The sequence below is a fragment of the Bombus vosnesenskii genome, unplaced genomic scaffold (assembly GCF_011952255.1).
Source record: "Bombus vosnesenskii isolate JDL3184/JDL3185 unplaced genomic scaffold, Bvos_JDL3184-5_v1.1 scf7180000013334, whole genome shotgun sequence".
In the NCBI taxonomy this organism is placed as follows: domain Eukaryota; kingdom Metazoa; phylum Arthropoda; class Insecta; order Hymenoptera; family Apidae; genus Bombus; species Bombus vosnesenskii.
This window is the reverse complement of record NW_022882972.1, coordinates 949,162-968,207: the sequence shown is the minus strand read 5'-3', so window position 1 is coordinate 968,207 and position 19,046 is coordinate 949,162. Positions and strand designations below refer to the sequence as shown.

The following is a 19,046-nucleotide window of genomic DNA, read 5'->3' as shown; positions in this document are numbered from 1 at the left end:
TCGTATGTTGCTACGTTTCTCCTTTAATATATTGTCAGCTCGATAAGAAGGAAACCAAAGGTTGAAGTATCTGTGCGATTATATAGTTCTATTCGTGAGAACCAATAGCGTTAGAAAATATGTTATTGATTTAAGAAATCTTACATAACTTAATTTCTTTGTCTAGTAGTGACACACGCGAAAAAGATCTATGCGTCACTGTGAATTTATGACAGAATTTCAACATATGAATTCTCGCGGTTCCCGGTACTAACAATTTAAAACAATTTTCATATCATCTTCATTCATGCCAGTTTCAGTCTGCGTTGACATTCGCACATACCGTGTTTTATTTTTAAAGCCTTGACTCTGAGATTATTGTAAGAGTCTGTGATCCACTAAAGGTATTGTATAAAAAGTACAGTTCAGAAAATTGTTATCTGTTGTGTATGCAAACTTAGTTATTTTTGTTCCTGTTTCTTCAACGTGTCAACATAATACACAAGTGAGTAAAAAATTCAAGCGAAAACTCTCAAGTTTTTCTCATTGCACTTTTAGTATTTTATTTTATTTTAGATTAGTAAATAATAGATTTCTCCGTATTTGCACAATTTTTCTTTATGCTTGCTGTGAAATATATATAAAAAATTACATACGGAGAATGGAACACAATGAAATTACTGGAAAGAAAACGTTCGTTCACAAGTATGAATAAAGTTAATCTTTCTGAAATAAATGAATGATAGTACATTCTCATATTGTTTTTGTGATTATTCATATAGAAGGAAATTATCGCTACCATTAGAAAAAGGATGGAAAATAGTTTTATTGTCATTCTCTTAGAGACTTATTCTTCCTTGAATATATTATCAATAGTTTTTCGAAGTGTTTCAAATAGTTTCTTCATTTGAATGTTTGACGTTAGCAAGCTACAAAAAAATGACATTGTCTACAGATAACAATACTTTTTTTTTATTGTTTACGAATATCTAATGAATATGACATACATATATATATATATATTGTGTCTGCGATATCGATTCAAATATTATATTATCGACTACTTTACGAGATTAAGTAAGTTAACGTTTTGTTTATGTCTACGGAAACTACAAAATTATTCAAAATTTATAAAACCTTGTATAATTGAATTGTATAATAGTAAATTCAAAGTTTTAAGAACTAGTGACCTATAACGTATCCGTACTTTCTAAATGTTTTAGAACCACATAACTCGGACGTCATCGAAATTTAAATAATCAGAACGATGTTGCAGAACCAGATTATATCCGTTTAGTCTATTGACACGTGCTATGCATAAAACATAAATTGAAAGAAGTATATAAATCAAGTAGACAGAAACAAGGCGGAAGTATTTCCTAAAAAGCAATCAAGTGTTATGTAAATATAAGTTGAAAAAGTGAACAAGACTAAGGCGAAAATATTTCCTAAAAATCAATAGAGTGTTACAGAGTACAATACTCTTCTAGGTATATTTATTAATTTCTTAAAAATTTTTAATCGAACTTTCTGGCAAATTATATTGTGGTAAATAATACGGTGAATAAAATATTCATAATCATTATGATCGTGGATATATTTTATTCTATAGCCATAAGAAAAAAAAACAATAGAATATGAATTAACTGATAATGTTGATTTTATCGATAGACTATCTTCAATGATAATTTATGTGACACACCAATGAAATTTCGCAGTATGAACGAGCGAGTTCACTAAAATAGAATTACAGTCAACGAGATTCGGTAAGGTTACAATATGGTCTGTTATATGAATACTATAAAAGTATCAGGTTTTATCAATTTGTCAATAAAAGTTTCAAAGCATGTAAATATTTAGTGAAAATAGCGCTTAAGAAGTTCAATGATCTATGTTATTCTTACTAAATTCCATTGAAATATTGTAACTTTACAATTAAGTTTATAACGAGTCCTACAACATGCCTCACTGAAATAAAGCATCATAAAATTCATGCAATAAATTAAGGCAACGTCATGATAATAAATATGTATAATGATGTTACCTTAAATTAAAAAAATTTGTTCAAAGTATTGAGCATTTTTCAATTAGTTCCAGAAACATGGATATTAAATGGATCTCAAGGATCATCATTTGCCTCCTTTATTGTCAAGCATCTTGGGCCGAGCTGAAGCTCATACAAACGATATTTAGACATGGAAACAGAATGCCATCGAATATCAAGTACTATCCGAACGATCCTTACGTTAACTACACTTACGAACCAGCCGGACGAGGAGGTTTAACAAACGTATGTTACTTCTTGTATAACTATCATCATAAAAACTGTGAAATATTTATGAATTTGCACGTGTTAAAATTCCGATTCCTTCAAATTTTGCACATTCGATAGAAGATAAATTAAATGTCAATGGTGCTTGATGATACAAAATAATTAATGTCAATAATAAATCAATTCATTTTAATAATAAATGATTTTGACGATACAAAAATATTAATTTATATATTAGGTTGGTAAACTGTCCTTGTACAAACTTGGCCAATATTTTCGTGAAAGATACGACCAATTTTTAGGACGAATTTACACTTCAAAAGATATTTGGTTCCGTGCCGATGAGGTAGAGAGAGTTGTAATGAGTGGACAACTAGTAGCAGCTGGATTATATCCTCCGTGTGAAGAACAAAGGTCCTAAATAAAATTTTAGCTGCCTGATAAACAATTAACTTCTAATACAATTATACGGTAATTTGATCTAAAAAAATAAGCTTTATAGGTGGGATTCTAATTTAAATTGGCAACCGATACCTGTATGGACACCGCTGAATTCGAACGATTGCCTGTATAATGGGCAATTTTTAACAAATTTCTATACATGGAGAAATAACGTGGAGAAAACAGATGAGGCTATAGTGCAATTTCAAAAACAGAATAAAGATGTTTATAGGTATTTATCTGAACATACAGGTGGTAATATCATACAATCTAGAACGTTCAACTTACGTCAATTCTTGTACGCACAGGTAAATAATATCTTTTCATAGCAAATATTACGAGCTAGATGTTTAAAATAAATATACAATCGAAGATAAAAATAAGTAACAGGTAGTGAAAATAGGTATCAGTAAGGTTTACTCGAATTAGTACTAATATTATACAACACAAATTTGATTTATCATTGGACTGCGCTATTTATTGTTATTTTTATGAATAATACTAAAGAAAAATAGTACCTCAGTAAATATTTGTTTTTTACCACTAAATATTATAACAAATGTTGTACTTTGAATATTTGGTATATCTTTACAGATTATGTGTATCCTATGCATTTTAATATCTTTACATTTTCCATAAATGCACAAAAATCTGCAGTTTACTTATTCTTATAGCATACACGTATAGAGTATCTAGAAAATAATGGAAATTAATACATATTTCCATTTTTATGTAAACAATTTGTACTTAATGAAACTTTATTAGTACCCATTTCTACTACCTGCCCATTTATTTTTATTTTCGGCTGCATATTTATTTTTATAGTATTAATATGCTAAACATTTTCAATCATATATAATACATATCTAAATATTAATAAATAATTATATAAATAATGAGAGTTTGGTTTGACAACCAAGGTGATAGATATATTTTTGAATATTTAAAATACTCATTTAGAAAGATATTGGTTTAAAATTACCCGAATGGACAAAATCTGTTTTTCCACATGGAAAGCTAGATGAGTTAGCCGTAAACGATATTTACATTCGGACTCGTACTCCACAAATGAAGCAATTATTAGCTGGTAAATATTAAATCTTATAACTTTTAATTTTTTATTCTTCTTATGTTCGCGTCAGAATAAAAATTATTTTACCCATATATCTATATTTAATATCTACTATAATATTAATTTATCTTATACAATTAAAATAAATTCTACTTGACAGGAATGTGGATTCGCGAATGGTTAAATCATGTTGATGATCATTTAAATAAGAATGATACACGAAAAGCATTTATGTATGCGGCACATGATCTAAATATTGCTTACATACTTGCAGCACTAGACAATTTTGATAACGAAATTCCTTACTATGGTAGTACTCTGATATTTGAATTACATGAAGAGGATAACGAATATTATATTCAGGTAACAATATGATTACGCATGTATATATGCAAATTATTATTAAAAAATCATCTTTCTATAAAATATGTCTCTACAGAGTATTAATTTTGAAGTTGGGAGATAAAGATACAATTTAATATAAAAATGTATATTACGGAAAATTTCAACATTTAATTTTTGAAACTTTCACGATTAATAATATTGTTCATAATTTTTCTACATACACGATTATAACCTTTATTCACAGATGCTTTATAGAAACAAAGAAAATATTCAATTACTCAAATTCCCTAATTGTGATGACAAAATGTGTCCATTGGATAAGTTCAAAAAATTTGTAATGCCTATAATACCGACAAATCTGGAAGAAATATGTGGACAGGAATAAAAAAGTAAAGTATTAATATAAATATGGATAGTAATAAACCAATACTAAATGGATTCATAAAATGATTTCTATAATATTCTACTATTTACTCATATAAATTCAATAATAAATGTGTAATATTAAAACAATGTTTATTAAAAACATGTCATTTGTACTACAACTGCTTATTAAAACCCGAAACTTAGACTACCTATAAATCTTGTTGCTCAAATGTATTTCCTTCAATTACAAAATAACAAGGTAAAACTGTAAAAAGACTGTCTAAACTTCGGTTTCGATGATTTTTGGATATATTGTAAAACTCAACATTTTGATCAACCTTTTCTTATAAATATAAAAGCTATACTCGTTTAGTTCCGAAATATTCGCGAAAAACTCCCGATAACAATGAATTCTGCCTATAACTGTACTTATGGTTTATTTATTAACTTATGGTTAACTTATGGTTAAAGTATTGGTTTCCGACGGTCGGCCACTTATCTTCTGTTTATAATTAATTCCTATGTCCATGGTTTACTTCAAATGTTTTGAAGTTGCGAATACGCAACATGTTACATATTTAATCGGATACTTAACAATAACCTATCACACAGGTCAATAAAATCAATAAAAAAAACAATATAAACGTATACTTGCATCCATTTTTGTTAAAATAACTCAAACGTTAATAATCGCTACGCATCAAATGTTGACGATTTATAATTCACCATAATTGTCATCGTTAATTGTTATAACGTCTATATATCTCCATTCTTCCGAAATGATATGCACAAAACATAACCAAAGGTCTAAAGTTAATATATAGAACTGAACCAGTTGTGTCTAAATGAAGCAATAATCAAACTCAAATTCTGTTTCAAAAACTTACAATGTAAGCTGTTGGTAGCACTAACACTAAAATAAGCGATCGACGACAAAAGAACACAGGAAGTTCGGAAAACTACAGCACTTTGTTACAACAATATCTAGCAAAATAAGAACGTATAAGAACTAAATAAGAACGTATTAGTTAAATGAACCTAATGATAATCGATAAAAGATAATAAAACAGTAACACAAATACTACGTAGTTAAAAACACGCACTATGAAGGATATATCTTGAAGCCACGATTTTTCACAATAAAAATGATATTCTGCGCCAAAACTTCGTCCAACTGACTCCCACTTAGCTGAGAACGGCTTTTCATTTGTTTTAAACCCGCTCACAGATTAAAATATTATATGCCGGGAAGTTTATTTCAGTCAACGAACTATACAGTATTAAAATAGATAATCATAAGGAGTTTTTAAAGTTTGCTATCTTCATCAGTTTACTATATATTGCTATAATTAAGTATAGTGGATATAATGCTTTTTATTTATTAAATAAAATAATATAAATAATTAAAATAGTAAATAAATTAGAGCAATATTTTAGCATAATCTTGTATTACAAACTAAAACAGACTTGAGCGAATGTATAAGATTTATTCCACAGGCCTCGTTATTTAAGAAAAATGCATTGTATTTAACGAGTGACTTGTCTTGAGAAAATATTTAAAAAAAACTGTGTTTTCAAAATTTATATTAAAAAATTGTTAATCTAATTTATTAAAAATAAGCTTTTTTTCATATTTACGTAAATTTATTTCATTTTAACACCCTTCTCCATTTTTTTTATGAAAGAGGTCACTTCTGGGTCAATAATCCTAGGTCTCAAAAATTTTAACTCGGTCCTGCTGATCGGCCGTCTTTTTCTTATACGCCTGCGCAAGGATGTCTATATACAAACTTCGCGAATTTGATTTAATGACTCCAAAATTGAACGAATGCGGATCTTTGTAATAACACAAAATTATGAATAAAGTGTTAGTAACTTCATTTTCTTTCTGCCGTTCTAAGTTAAATAAGTATCTTTGACACGAAGTGCTGCTAGTAAAATTACTAATATAAAACTCCCTTGTAAAATATCGCTGGACAAAGATAAATATTCCGCAACTTAGGAAATATCTCTCCCTACGCGAGCAAGTAGAGTCAATATTCCATATTCTTCTTAACAGCTTAAATGCCAAGATTTATTTATAATATTGAGTTGTTTATGAAGGGATCTCGTAATTAACATAGTCTTCTAAAAGATAATTTTTATATTGTTTTTATATCAAACAATTAGTCTTTGATATATCATATCAAGCTAAGTACTATGCTCTCTACGGTGCAGTCTAAATTTTGCCGATTAAGTGATGCTGTTTTATAACTAAATGGTTTTATTCGTCAAAATAATTTTTGTTTGTAATTTGTAATTTCATAGCCAATGGCGTGATGTCGTGTAGCCCATTTTTATCCCTTTCGATGATTGAATTGTATATAATTCAAACACTCTGATCTTTTACGAGGTCGATATTTCAAGTCGGTACATACATATGTCATATATTATGTCATATTAAAATGGAACGTTCGATTCATTTCATTTTTTTTTTAAGTATAATAAACTGTAAATATATATACTTGATACAATTTATAAAGTCTGTCATGGTCCTGCATCATCCTTATGATGATTCCTCCATTGAACACAATGTTTCGAACTGACATTCCTCTTCTTGGTCAGGGTAAAGTGCTTTCATTGTAGACAGTGGACATGGCACATTCATAGGACAACCTGGTAGATGTAATGGTCTTTCCTGATGCATGAAAAGAATACTGGGACCTCCAGAACAACTAAAATAAAAAGAAAACCATTATTATATTAGATTATTATAGTTAGATTACATATAAAATATATAAATAAATATACTTGTATAAAACGAATGCGATATTAGATGCGAAAGTATCGATAACCCCAGTTCTCCAGGCTCTGTTCTCCGCATATAACGAAAATAAATCATGCGTTAAATGTTGATCTTCCTTAGCGATTCCTAATAGAGCTAATAGTTTCAAAATGGTTCCTGAATGACTAAAATACACCGATACTACCAGTCCTTCATCTGCCCTATAAATTAAGAACAAGATTTTAATAACATAATATTCAATGTAAGTAAATTTTCTAAGAAAATGATGTATTCTTACATAAAAAAGTTAAAAACATCTCTCAAAGCTGGGCAAGCTTGCTCATAAGACAATTTGTAACCATATCCATCGTTCCAATAATATTCCAAATCATCTGCAAATTCGAGTACCTAGAAAAATATCAATTAATTTAGCATAATAATTCAACAAATAATTAGACTTTAAAATTTTACTTTGAACTCATCTAGTGAAAATATTCTACACCATGGTGACTCGGAGTTTTTGTGCCATGCAGTTTCAAATCCACACATCACGTACATCAAATGTACAATTTCTAAAACGTAAATTTTATTTTGATACATTTTTCTTCTTAGTTTTGTGTTTCATAATTAGTTTCCATGTATACTGCATACCGTGATCAACCTGATAACCAATACGTCTAGAAACGTTTTCTAACATCTTCTTATAAACATTACTCTTCAAGAATTTTTCTTTTTCTATTCGCGAATCCGGATTTTTGTCCACTTCAGAACGCCAACGTTGACAACGTTTATAAAACTAGAAACTTAAAACAAAATGATCAAATAACAGAAAATATTATTATTGAATTATATAGTTGAAAATTACTCTTAACACAGGATCCTTGTGTTCTGCTTCTGGATACTGAACTCGATAACTACTGTGTCTTCCAAATAAACCAGTAGCAAAGTTCTTAGCACTTTCCTCTGTGCGTTGAGTGGCAGTGTACTTAAACTAAAAATTCATATTTTTATTTAATAAATATAATAAAAATATGTATTAATATTATACATTGTATATTTTTACTCTATAAGTTTGATTATCATAAATCTCTGGCATAAGAGTGGGAAATCTGGATTGATATCTTTCTCCAATATCGATCATTTCATTTTCTCCTTCTTCTGCTAATTTCATAATATCATCTTCGTTAAAAGTAATTTTCCACCCTTTAAATAAGTCTATATCTTCATCTGTAAATTCTGATTCATTCTCTTTATAGTTATCTAGGATAATCTTTTGTAACTTTGGCAATTTTTCAATCATGGATGGTATATACTTTTTACCAGGATATCTTGTACCATGTCTTAAAATTAACCATATTTTTCTTGAAATACAACCTGTGATTAATAAAAATTCTTTTTTGGTATTGAATAGTAAGATAAAGAATACTTTAATCTTTTATATATTGAATTATTGTATTGAATTAAATACTGGGTTGAAACCTGGGTATTCAAGAGGAGAATCATCATGGTTTGATATAAATCTATATGGTGTTTTAGTTCCTATTCTACATTTATAATCTCTATTGTCCAAAAGGCAATTGTGTGCGAAGATAAATGCTGCACTTATTGCATTAATAATTAAAAATACTTGAGCATTTAATAGTCGCATCTCTTTATTAGTTTCTGACTACCTGCAACATACAAAATTAGTATTTAATTTAAGACATTATTGAAACATTGTTTGATATGAAACTATCAAAAATGCACAATTTTATATTGCACAATTTTCTAATATGCACATACACACATATGTACTTCAATAACTTTTAAATCAGTAAATTCAATTAAAATTACAAAATTTTTAGCACTTAATAAAATGTAATTCAATACAACTAGCCAAGATACAATTTTGAAAAATTTAGGTTTTGTTACAAAAACGTATATAACCAACTAAATTAATAATTCATGTAAAAATAAAAAATATAACATTCATCATGATCGAATTCCAAAAATATAAAAGTTAATTTGGGACCAATAAAAATATTAAAAATTGAATAATTCAGTAGTAAACTATGCTATAGCGAACAAACTCGTAACTTTTACAACTACTGGAGACTACATGCAGAGATGCTTATATATTTGATTTGTGTTCCTACAATACAATAATTACTTACTATCCAACTAACATAACGTAGCTTTTATTTGAAAAGATTAAAAATAAAACAAAAATATAATTGAAAATTATTTCATTTTCGTTTATGTCGAAATATTATAGAATCATGTTAGAGTTTATATTCTAACCTTATATTTTCGAATACGCAATATTACAACATTTATTAATAAATACTTAATATTGATTCATCATATCTCTTTTTCGCAATAATAGTTACGTACAATTTTGTTTCTAAAAGAAAATTGTAATTTGTAAATTGTAATTGTAATTCAATGCTCAAATGAATTAAACTCCTTTGTGGAAGGTATGTTTGTAATACATTATTATGGAGTTTTAGAAATTGATAAGACTATTGTAAATGTTTATATGACATAATGAATGCTAATCATTTTGTGATTTAGATGGGGAAAAAGAGAAATATTCAACCACCACCTGTACCAATACCTGGTCGTGTGAAGATAGAAATAAAAGATGAATTAGGTAATAGAGAATATTATTTATACCTAATTTTTGTAGTAATAATTAGTAGAATATTATAATTGACTGTGTGAAATAATTGATATTAAAATATATTTTGCTCTAGGAGATAATGATGTACTTGTTGCAAGAGATCGTTTAAAAGGTGCTCTGAGAGAATTACTGCAGCATAGTGATACAGGATCATCAGCAGATTCAAGTGAAGAAAGTTCTGCCCAAGATTATAAACATTCAATGAAAAAAATGTAATTTCTTTTAATATGTATAAATGTTTCTTTTTCTTATAATTAAATAATATATTTTTATTTACAGTGATATGTACAGATCAAAATCAATGGGTTTTCAACAACCACGTAAAGTTAGACGCCGTAGACAAGTGCAAATGGATACTGCATTTCATCATACTTATGTAATGAAATTATTTGATAGAAGTGTTGATTTAGCTCAGTTTCAAGAAGATACACCACTTTATCCCATATGTAGAGCATGGATGGCAAATCAACCAAGAAATCCTAATCTTGTACCAAAGTGAGTAAATAGAAGACAGTCGTAAAGCTGTAAATTTCCAATTATTATTCATCTATTTTGATTTCCATGTATAATAATTTTTTAATATTTGTTTATTTCTATTATAGTTTCATAAATATTAACTTTAACATATTATAATTAACATTACTCATAAAATATCATAGAAGGACCCATTTAATTAGTTTATTACATATATTTTGAACTCTAAAAAGTAATATTAAAGAAAAATGATTTTTATACTGTTTTTATATTCAGAGTACGCAGTCCAAGTCCAGAAATAGTGAATGAAGTGAATATAAGTAATAATATATTGGATAGTAATGGAGAAGTTCGTGATGTTTATTACTTGCCACCTCCACTACCTTGTGAAGAAGCTATACCTAGAAATCGTATACCTTCACCAATACCTAGAGAAAAAGAAGAATTGATTTTAGATTATGTGAGATATCTACTTTGATGAATCTTATGTTTATCGATCTAATATGATATCATAATCACTACTTACAGCGTAATATAAATACTTGTTATACATGATACATTATAGGACGGACAAACCCTAAAATCACGAGAAATGTTGTTGAGAGAACATAGAGTACATTGGAATGCTGTGCGCAAAAAATGGCATCAACAAGCACATAAAAATGAACTGCGTTTTACGCAAGGTGCAAATATATTAAATACTATATTTAAGAGGTACATATTAAAAAATTTGGAATTACGTAGGCAAACAAATGGAATTATATAAAAATATCGTTTAGATTATATTTTATACTGTGAAAGGTAATTTTATTATAAAAACATTATTTCTATTTCAGGGCACAATCAGAATTTGAGTAACCCATTATCTGGTAGATTGATTACTATCACCCATTGGTAATAAATATAATTTTAGTTTTAGTGTCATATAAATATCTTTTTTCGTATTTTTCTACACACGTTTTATTTTATACACATAATTATACCTGCTATATACTGCTTGTAGAAATATACCTTTTTATTACAATATAATTAATGTACTGTAACTATATTTTGTTAAGACAAATGAATTCATCTATGAAAGAACTGTTACGACAAGCAATAATTCATTTTTGGAATAAAAATTTTTACAGAATAATGATATGTAGTACAATTTGTTTGTTTTTCGATAAACTGTTGGTATACTGGCAACAAGTTAAGTAATAACTCTGTTTTTGTTTTTTATTTCATACATTTGATTTGTACTAAACTTTTCAACGAAATTACTCGTCTACAATGAATAAACTATAAAGAATAAATAATATACTTTCATTACAGTGGTACTATTCTCAATTAATCGAAACGCTACTTACAATTGTATTATCACGGGTATAAAAAGGAACTTGGAATTGCCCGAACATTAAGAGGCAGTTTTTTAGTAGATTATTATATAGAATATTAATTAAAATATTAATCCGATACATATATCCCTAGATTTTGATGCTAAAAGTTTTTGAAGATTCGAGTCTATAGAGACTAGGAGAAAGGACAAAACGAATACCGTTGAAGGCTTGAGAATTACAAGCTTTTTATTCGAAATATTGACAGTCGTAACTTACAGTACGTACTTTCAACGAGATTTTATCCCTATTTATTTGATGTTATTTGAATAAATGTTAATTGGATATCCGAGAATATTCCGTCCTTTCTATTAGAGCAATTGTAATTTTCAAGACTTCTGAGTATATATATATACTCGTATATACCATGTTCCTCCATACTACTCAATCTTTTCACTCATATAAAATGTAGCTAAGAAATAAATAACATAATTTAAATCATTTACTTTCATAGTTAATGTTATATTATCTCCACCGTTTGACTTGTATTCGTAACTATATATATACATATATGTGTATATGTATATATAGTTATGTATACTGTAACTATATATCTATATATATATATATATATTATAATAACAAATGTCTGTTGTAAACAACTGGATTACTTATTTAATGTGTTTTGTGAACTGTAGGAAATGATTTCGCGCATGACAGCCACATGATGCTTGCGCAGCTGGAAGATTTCACATAGTTGTGGAAGTATAATTTGATCAAATTTTTTAATAAGTATTGCACGTTCACTTGTCTGTAAGAGATAACTCAAGCACTTGTCGAAACGTTTCTTCTTCTAACAATCGACGTTGTTCTTCTTCCAATTGTTGTAGTTCCGAAAGTCTTAATGCCAGTCTTAATTGTTCCGCCGTGTCTTCGAGCGAGTCAGCATTTTCTATATCACTTGTTTTATCCAAGTTATTCCGACCGCTCGCACACCCAGCAGTACTGTCTTGACACAGTGCCAGACTTGCCTGAATCGCTCTGCATTAAAAATGAAGTTGAAGATTTACAATGACTTATTAAACAAATTTCCTAAGAATATTATATTATTATATGTAATTAAATTATTTGCATTAAACAAAATTTATTATAATATTGTTAACATGTACAAAAGATAGAACACCAAGATTAATTGTATTTTTCTCTAATATTTGCTGCAATTCCTTGAATTTTCTGCAAAAATATTTATATATATATTTTGTTGTTAATTTTTTTATTGTCAATTTAAATATTTATTATGCATTTAATACTGATAGCAATCCATCACCCACCTTTCTGAATTTGAATTGTTGCATAAGAACACATGCAAAATAAAATGTTTAGAACTTTTACAATAAAAGCGAAATATCTGAAATGGCATATGCATTCCTATAGATGACGTATTTTCATACCTTTGTAATTGCCTTTCTTCTTCAGTTGTCATATTGGGCGTTGTGGGCCGTGATGGTTTCTGCGCTCGTAAGGCTTCCCATATATCAACCTTAATAAATTGAGTTACATTATTAGAATTTATTTCAATATAAATCTTTTTGGAGAGATATAAGAAGCTTTAGACATCTGTACCTCATCGCGTTCACTACCAACTTCCAACAAACTTTGTTGTATAGCAAATTGTAAAAGATCGTCTTCTTCTTCCATAAATTGCGTCCGAACTTCAGCACCTGCTAAGTAGATAATTACATAATATAATCGTAGATAAAATGCATATTCGATATCTTCCTTTAATATCTAATTTATATAAATATTAAATTTACCTAGTTTTACGTATCCCACTGGTGCTTCAAAACAAATATCATCAACTAAACAAGTCATTCTGTTAGTTTCTTCTAAATGTCCTACATGAGGCACTTCTTGATCCATGCCAAAAATATTTCCAAACGTTATCCTTGCATTTAATATATGAAACAAAGGAATTTCTACAAAAAGGAGAATAATTTCATCATTTGTCAAATAATACCAATTAACTTAAAAAAATAAATAAATAAATTTAAAGCTTACCGATTTTAACAGGAAATCCAGCTGGTAATTGCATTTGGATAAAATCCCTTAATTTTGCAAAGTGTGAACTAGATATTGCCATTAGATCGACGATTGGCATAATCTGTTCTTGAAGACTTAGTGGATACTGTTCACTAAGCCATAAAGTTGCCTGCAATTTCATATTTAATCATATTTACTATATATACAGATATTAGCTTAATATGTATAATGTTTTATTGTAATACCTTAAATTTCTGAATTTTTGTATTAACTTCTTTTGGTCTACCTATATCTCTTCCATTTAAATCAACGTCTGGGTCAAAATATTCCTCAGCTGTTATATTAGAAGGATTTCCGACATTGTTATATTCTTCCTAAAACGAATAATAAATTAATTTTATTATGATCACATAATGTATGTGTAAAGATGTTTAAAAAAAAGAAAATTACACTAGTAGTTGCGCTATTACTGTTTTCCTGCTGTTGTTCCGCCATTCCAAGAAACGACTGAAGAGGTGTACGAGGAGCACGAGCTCGTGCCTTATCAGGATCAGATAAATGTTCTAATCGAGTTTTCGTTATTAATTCTACATTACATGCACTAAACACTTTACACTCATGTCCATTAACTATTTCACTTTTATCAGAGCGCCATCCCCACAAACCAGCTTTATTGCTAGTTGAACATAAATAATTGTTAATGAAAACACGTGAATGTAGTAACACTAATAAAATAGCAATAATAAAGGAAAATAATTACCGTTCAAAGCTAATTTTATCCGTATCTATATAAGTAGTAACAATCGGATTCGTAAGCCGGGTTAAAACACCTTCTTCAGAGGGTTCCATTAATTGCATATCGTCAATATCTACGAGTTTAATATGCTCAACATATACTTTTCTTGTTTTGTGATCTACCTCCATCATTGTTGCTCCATCATCTGCATAAATAAATTTTTTTTATTACTGAAAAGACATATTTTAAGAAAGATTTATCGAAATAAAATTCTCACATTGTTCTATTTAAGTTTGTAATTTTCTACAACTAATTACGTCAACACTAATTCATTTCAAATATTTCTTTTTTATTTAAGTATATTTAACTACTTAGAAAGATATAGAATATATTAGTAGTAATTACTTTTGTTACAATGTCTAGATTGCACTTACCATCTAGAATTTCAACTTATTATATCAACTTTTCAAAAGTAACAAAATTGTAAGAAAATAGTAATAAATAGAAATAGAAATAAATAAATATGTAGATAAGAAAACTTTTCTACTTCACAGAAGTGTTTTACAATATTCTCTACCATTCTGCACACCACATTAATTTTAAAAGTAATTCTGTCACCTGACTCTCGTCCCACCATACTGAACACATAACTCCGTTCACATCTAATTGCCACAGGTACATGTGATGCAGCTTGCATTTAATATATACAATTATAGAACAAATAAAAGATTCTACTATTAATATAAAAGAAAACATACAAAAAAAACCTGGCGATTAAAATAAACTCAAGGAATGTTAATGTGTTCATGCAAAGAACCACATTCAAATACTCACTTTGTCCTTTGAAGATGTAACTACGATTTCCACGTTGCCACTTTGTATGATCAAACCCTAATAAAGTTGTATCGATTCTTACATTGCTGCCCTGTTTGTATACCTTGTATGTGTCACTAGGACATATTCTAGAGGCAAGGGGAACTAATAATAAATAAATTATTAGTTTAATGTTTCTAATCAAAAACAATAAAAAATTATGTAATTTATAATTACCCCAACTAGTAAACTCCCATTTCATTTCTACATAAAAGTCAGGAGCCTAAAAATATTATTCAATTTCAGTTTCATCAAATCAAGATTTCCATCAGCCATGAGAATGATTGACAAACACTTATAAGCTTCTTTAATGGTTGATGAAAAGCACATGACATGCATGTATATGTGTTTGTGAAGGTTTGTCACTGTTTCTGAATATGACAAAATTTATTATTTATGCACATATGAAAGAAAATATTCTTTCTTTTTCATAAGAATTCGTCTCATGGAAATAATTAATAAATTGTTACTACAAATGCTGAATAAGATCTTCAAATGCTCACAAACTTTTCAAGCATTCTGCATGGCTAATAAATACATGACTTAATAAGCTTACTTGTTTAAGTTTATGAAGTAATTCTGGAATACCAGCTACCCGATTACAATATCTTTGATAATCTCTATGTGCTAGCACCATTTGTATTAACTCAGGATTTCCTGTACCAACTGCCTCCTGAACCACTGTAAAAATAATAAGATTAAAATTTGAATACTGATTAATTTGGTAATTTAATAGATACAATTATATGTTTATTACCATTCCATCCTTGAGTGTTCTCTGTATTAACATTAGCTTCATGTTGCAACAATACTCCGACAGACTCCATATGACTTAAAGTCACAGCTAACATCAATGGTGTTCTTCCTCTGTTATCAAGCTTTTCAATATCATGCTATAAAAAATATCATATTATTACTTTATTAATATATAACAATTTAAGACATTTCATAAATATATTATTAAGCTATTTTAAATATATGATCTGAATTTTAAGAAATACATACATATGGATAAATATTAAATGACATTACGTGCTCTCAACATTAATAACTAGCACAGTAGTTTTATTAAGGTTTATCAAATCATTGGTATATTGAACACATAGCATCAGAAGTTACAAGTCATTGAACATTTAGGGTTTCTAACTCATACAAGGTTTCACTCAGCAGCCTCTCTGTCAGTGTATCAAATGATCTTAAATCAATATCATAATATGTAAACAATTTCAATAATTTCAAAATTAACCATCTGACGCAATAAAATATAATTAACAGAAAAATAAAATTTATATGTATGTATATATTGTATTTTATAATCTAAATAACACACATATGTGCAAAAAACAATTTCTTTATATCAAATTTTTAATATCAATAGAGCTATTTTTATCATATTTATATATATTTTTTACTTTTTGACAATTACGAAACAAGTACCCTAATATCTAACATGAAATAAAAACTGTCATCTGTCATGTATACATTTTATAGATGTTTTATAGAAAGAAGAAAACAATTGATGAATATAGTTGCTTCGCGTATCGTTCTTGTCAGTATCTGTTCAATCACAGGTACGATTAAACACGATTAATGACCAAATGACAGTTCCCTTTTTCTTTCTATTTTTTATCATTTTACCAACCAGCTTTGTAGATAATTCTTCTTCGAGTTCTACATAATTATTATTCCACACAAGCCAATGGAGCGGATAATTTTTTTGTATCGTGTCTATATTCACCATTTCTCTGAAGTTTTGTTAACGGTAACATACAACACCAACAATTATTATAAATTCCACGACTTGAATGAACAACATAAAATTTCGTCTAACAAATACATGACACCGAAACGAATAAGCAACGACTAAATTTTGATCATTCATTGACCGAACAAAATAGCTAGATAAGAAACCTTGAATATCATATTGAATGCACCAAAGTCAACGAAAGAAATGTTGCAAGTGGCGCTTATACATATATGACGCTATCAGACTTTTAACGTTCCTAAACCAATGCACTTCAACTCTACGCTATTACAGCCTTAATTCTTCTTCACCTGTGCTTCAAATGAATTTGATGTATCTTTTATTCATTGAAACATATATCGTTCTGTTTTTGTACACATATTACACATATCGTAATAAATATAAAAAAGGAAAAAAAAACAGAATGAATCTAAAATACAACTCCATTGCACGCGTATATATTAGGTCGTCCGAAAAGTTTCTTTCGTTTTATAAGGAAATAATGGATACACAACATTTTTCATTTTATATTATTTTATCAAATTAAGTATGATCCATTTTGTTCTATCAAAATAAAGATCACAACGTTCCACAGATTAGGTTTCATGTTTGTATAAAGATGCGTTGTTGTAAAAGACGTGTCTGTAAAAGAAAGACACTTTTCGGACAACCTAATAGATGATTTCAAAATTCACTCCTGCCTTACGTATCGATATCGCTAGATACATAATCAGGTTCACACGATGGCACAGAGAACATTTTGTATGTACAATAAATAATAAATGAAGACTATAGAGAAGAAATATAATAATTTGCAACTTTCATCTTTTATTGGAAATATAATATTTATATCTCCGTACAGCCAAACCTATTTCTCTGCTTATTTAAAATTTAGAAATTAAATATGTGCTCTTGCTATTTCACTATTCTTGAATATATTTTTAAAATATTGATAGTTGATTAATAGTTATAGTTATTTATAACATTTTATAATTATGTATTGATACCTATATATATTGTAAATATATAGCAATAATCGTCGTGATTTTATACAAAACTTCTTAGGTTTATTACGCATTTTTAAAATGTATTTTAGTTATAGTACGCTTGGTATAAAAAGTATTTTAACATGACATTGCAAGTGGAATTCAAAGATAGAAATGGGTCTTTTAAAAATAGTTTATAAGTTGACGAAATTTTATTAAGAAGGACGAAAAATAATTGTTAGAACTACCAATGTTTTAATATCACAACAAGCAATATTTTTAAAATTATAAAGAATTTCAAAGTCAAAAAAAAGGATAATTTTAGTTATATGGAATCGACAACATATTGAATATTAAAACTGTCCTTTTGTAAAAATAAAAAATGTGATATATTGTGCCCTTCCCTTGTAGCCTTCAATTATAATAGCATTATAATTGATATTTCACTCTAATATAACAGCCAAAATTCTATCCATACTTATCCTATGTCGTCATTTATTTCAGTTCGGAAATTTAACTTGTGATCCATGGACTCCCTGGTGCCGCAAAGCCCGCGAAGTCCTCACACACGCAAGTTATTATTTTATTATCCGAATAAAAAATATTTAATAGGATGTGTATTTATTTATAATAAACCTCTCTTCTTTAAATCTAAATCTTGTTTATGAGCAATTGATTGAATGTTTCAAATATACATATGTCAAACACATTATGGATTAAAATTTTGAGTTAAATCTTGGGTATGCATAGCAACAAAAGATTATTTAAAGGGAATCCGTGGTAGACAAAAGATCAAGAAGCAGTCTTAGAGTAAAAGATATCAAGTATGTAAATGAGATAGAGAGATAAGTATTTTATATTTTTAATATAATGTATCTATGTAAAATTCTTTATAACTCAAAGAACAACCTTCATTTCTTGTTCTATGTTTTTTTATCGTTTTGATATCTAAAGCCCATCCTATAAATAATCCTCC

At 28.2% G+C, this 19,046-nt stretch overlaps 4 protein-coding genes across 17 annotated transcripts; 2 read left to right on the top strand and 2 right to left on the bottom strand.

Annotated features, from left to right (window-relative positions):
• The first annotated feature begins 1,018 nt into the window (after positions 1–1,018).
• Positions 1,019–4,559, top strand: LOC117235969 (venom acid phosphatase Acph-1-like). 2 transcript variants are annotated; one of them, XM_033498505.1, is made up of 8 exons: positions 1,019–1,056; positions 1,203–1,469; positions 2,077–2,269; positions 2,490–2,665; positions 2,754–3,000; positions 3,653–3,779; positions 3,925–4,127; positions 4,354–4,559. In XM_033498505.1, exons 3-8 carry the CDS (start codon positions 2,081–2,083, stop codon positions 4,492–4,494), a joined length of 1,083 nt encoding a protein of 360 aa, XP_033354396.1. In that variant the 5' UTR covers positions 1,019–1,056; positions 1,203–1,469; positions 2,077–2,080; the 3' UTR covers positions 4,495–4,559. The 2 variants fall into 2 exon arrangements, with proteins under 2 accessions (XP_033354396.1, XP_033354395.1); XM_033498504.1 differs by having other exon boundaries at positions 2,071–2,269.
• Positions 4,560–6,944: 2,385 nt separating this feature from the next.
• On the bottom strand, positions 6,945–9,645 carry LOC117235966 (multiple inositol polyphosphate phosphatase 1). 7 transcript variants are annotated; one of them, XM_033498490.1, is made up of 9 exons: positions 9,520–9,645; positions 8,719–8,909; positions 8,303–8,613; positions 8,105–8,230; positions 7,891–8,035; positions 7,711–7,811; positions 7,538–7,647; positions 7,266–7,460; positions 7,021–7,189 (listed from the first exon to the last, which is right to left on the bottom strand). In XM_033498490.1, the coding sequence occupies exons 2-9, from the start codon at positions 8,885–8,887 to the stop codon at positions 7,021–7,023; spliced, it is 1,326 nt and encodes a 441-aa protein (XP_033354381.1). In that variant the 5' UTR covers positions 8,888–8,909; positions 9,520–9,645. The 7 variants fall into 7 exon arrangements, with proteins under 7 accessions (XP_033354386.1, XP_033354387.1, XP_033354381.1 ...); XM_033498491.1 differs by lacking the exon at positions 9,520–9,645 and adding an exon at positions 9,393–9,513; XM_033498492.1 differs by lacking the exon at positions 9,520–9,645 and adding an exon at positions 9,251–9,337.
• Positions 7,483–12,631, top strand: LOC117235970 (protein lin-37 homolog). Of its 3 annotated transcripts, XM_033498509.1 has the most exons (8): positions 9,610–9,695; positions 9,793–9,871; positions 9,975–10,113; positions 10,181–10,396; positions 10,652–10,835; positions 10,941–11,089; positions 11,212–11,269; positions 12,390–12,631. In XM_033498509.1, the coding sequence occupies exons 2-7, from the start codon at positions 9,793–9,795 to the stop codon at positions 11,231–11,233; spliced, it is 789 nt and encodes a 262-aa protein (XP_033354400.1). In that variant the 5' UTR covers positions 9,610–9,695; the 3' UTR covers positions 11,234–11,269; positions 12,390–12,631. The 3 variants fall into 3 exon arrangements, with proteins under 3 accessions (XP_033354397.1, XP_033354400.1, XP_033354398.1); XM_033498506.1 differs by lacking the exons at positions 9,610–9,695; positions 11,212–11,269 and adding an exon at positions 7,483–7,501 and having other exon boundaries at positions 10,941–11,176; XM_033498507.1 differs by lacking the exon at positions 12,390–12,631 and having other exon boundaries at positions 11,212–11,510.
• Positions 11,580–17,288, bottom strand: LOC117235964 (ankyrin repeat domain-containing protein 13D). 5 transcript variants are annotated; one of them, XM_033498487.1, is made up of 15 exons: positions 16,983–17,288; positions 16,098–16,233; positions 15,897–16,021; positions 15,518–15,563; positions 15,302–15,445; positions 15,086–15,157; positions 14,492–14,672; positions 14,182–14,407; positions 13,977–14,105; positions 13,750–13,900; positions 13,506–13,667; positions 13,315–13,415; positions 13,143–13,231; positions 13,023–13,026; positions 11,580–12,732 (listed from the first exon to the last, which is right to left on the bottom strand). In XM_033498487.1, exons 1-15 carry the CDS (start codon positions 17,079–17,081, stop codon positions 12,667–12,669), a joined length of 1,731 nt encoding a protein of 576 aa, XP_033354378.1. In that variant the 5' UTR covers positions 17,082–17,288; the 3' UTR covers positions 11,580–12,666. The 5 variants fall into 5 exon arrangements, with proteins under 5 accessions (XP_033354378.1, XP_033354375.1, XP_033354374.1 ...); XM_033498484.1 differs by lacking the exon at positions 13,023–13,026 and having other exon boundaries at positions 13,315–13,412; positions 16,983–17,287; XM_033498483.1 differs by lacking the exon at positions 13,023–13,026 and having other exon boundaries at positions 16,983–17,286.
• Positions 17,289–19,046: the final 1,758 nt, after the last annotated feature.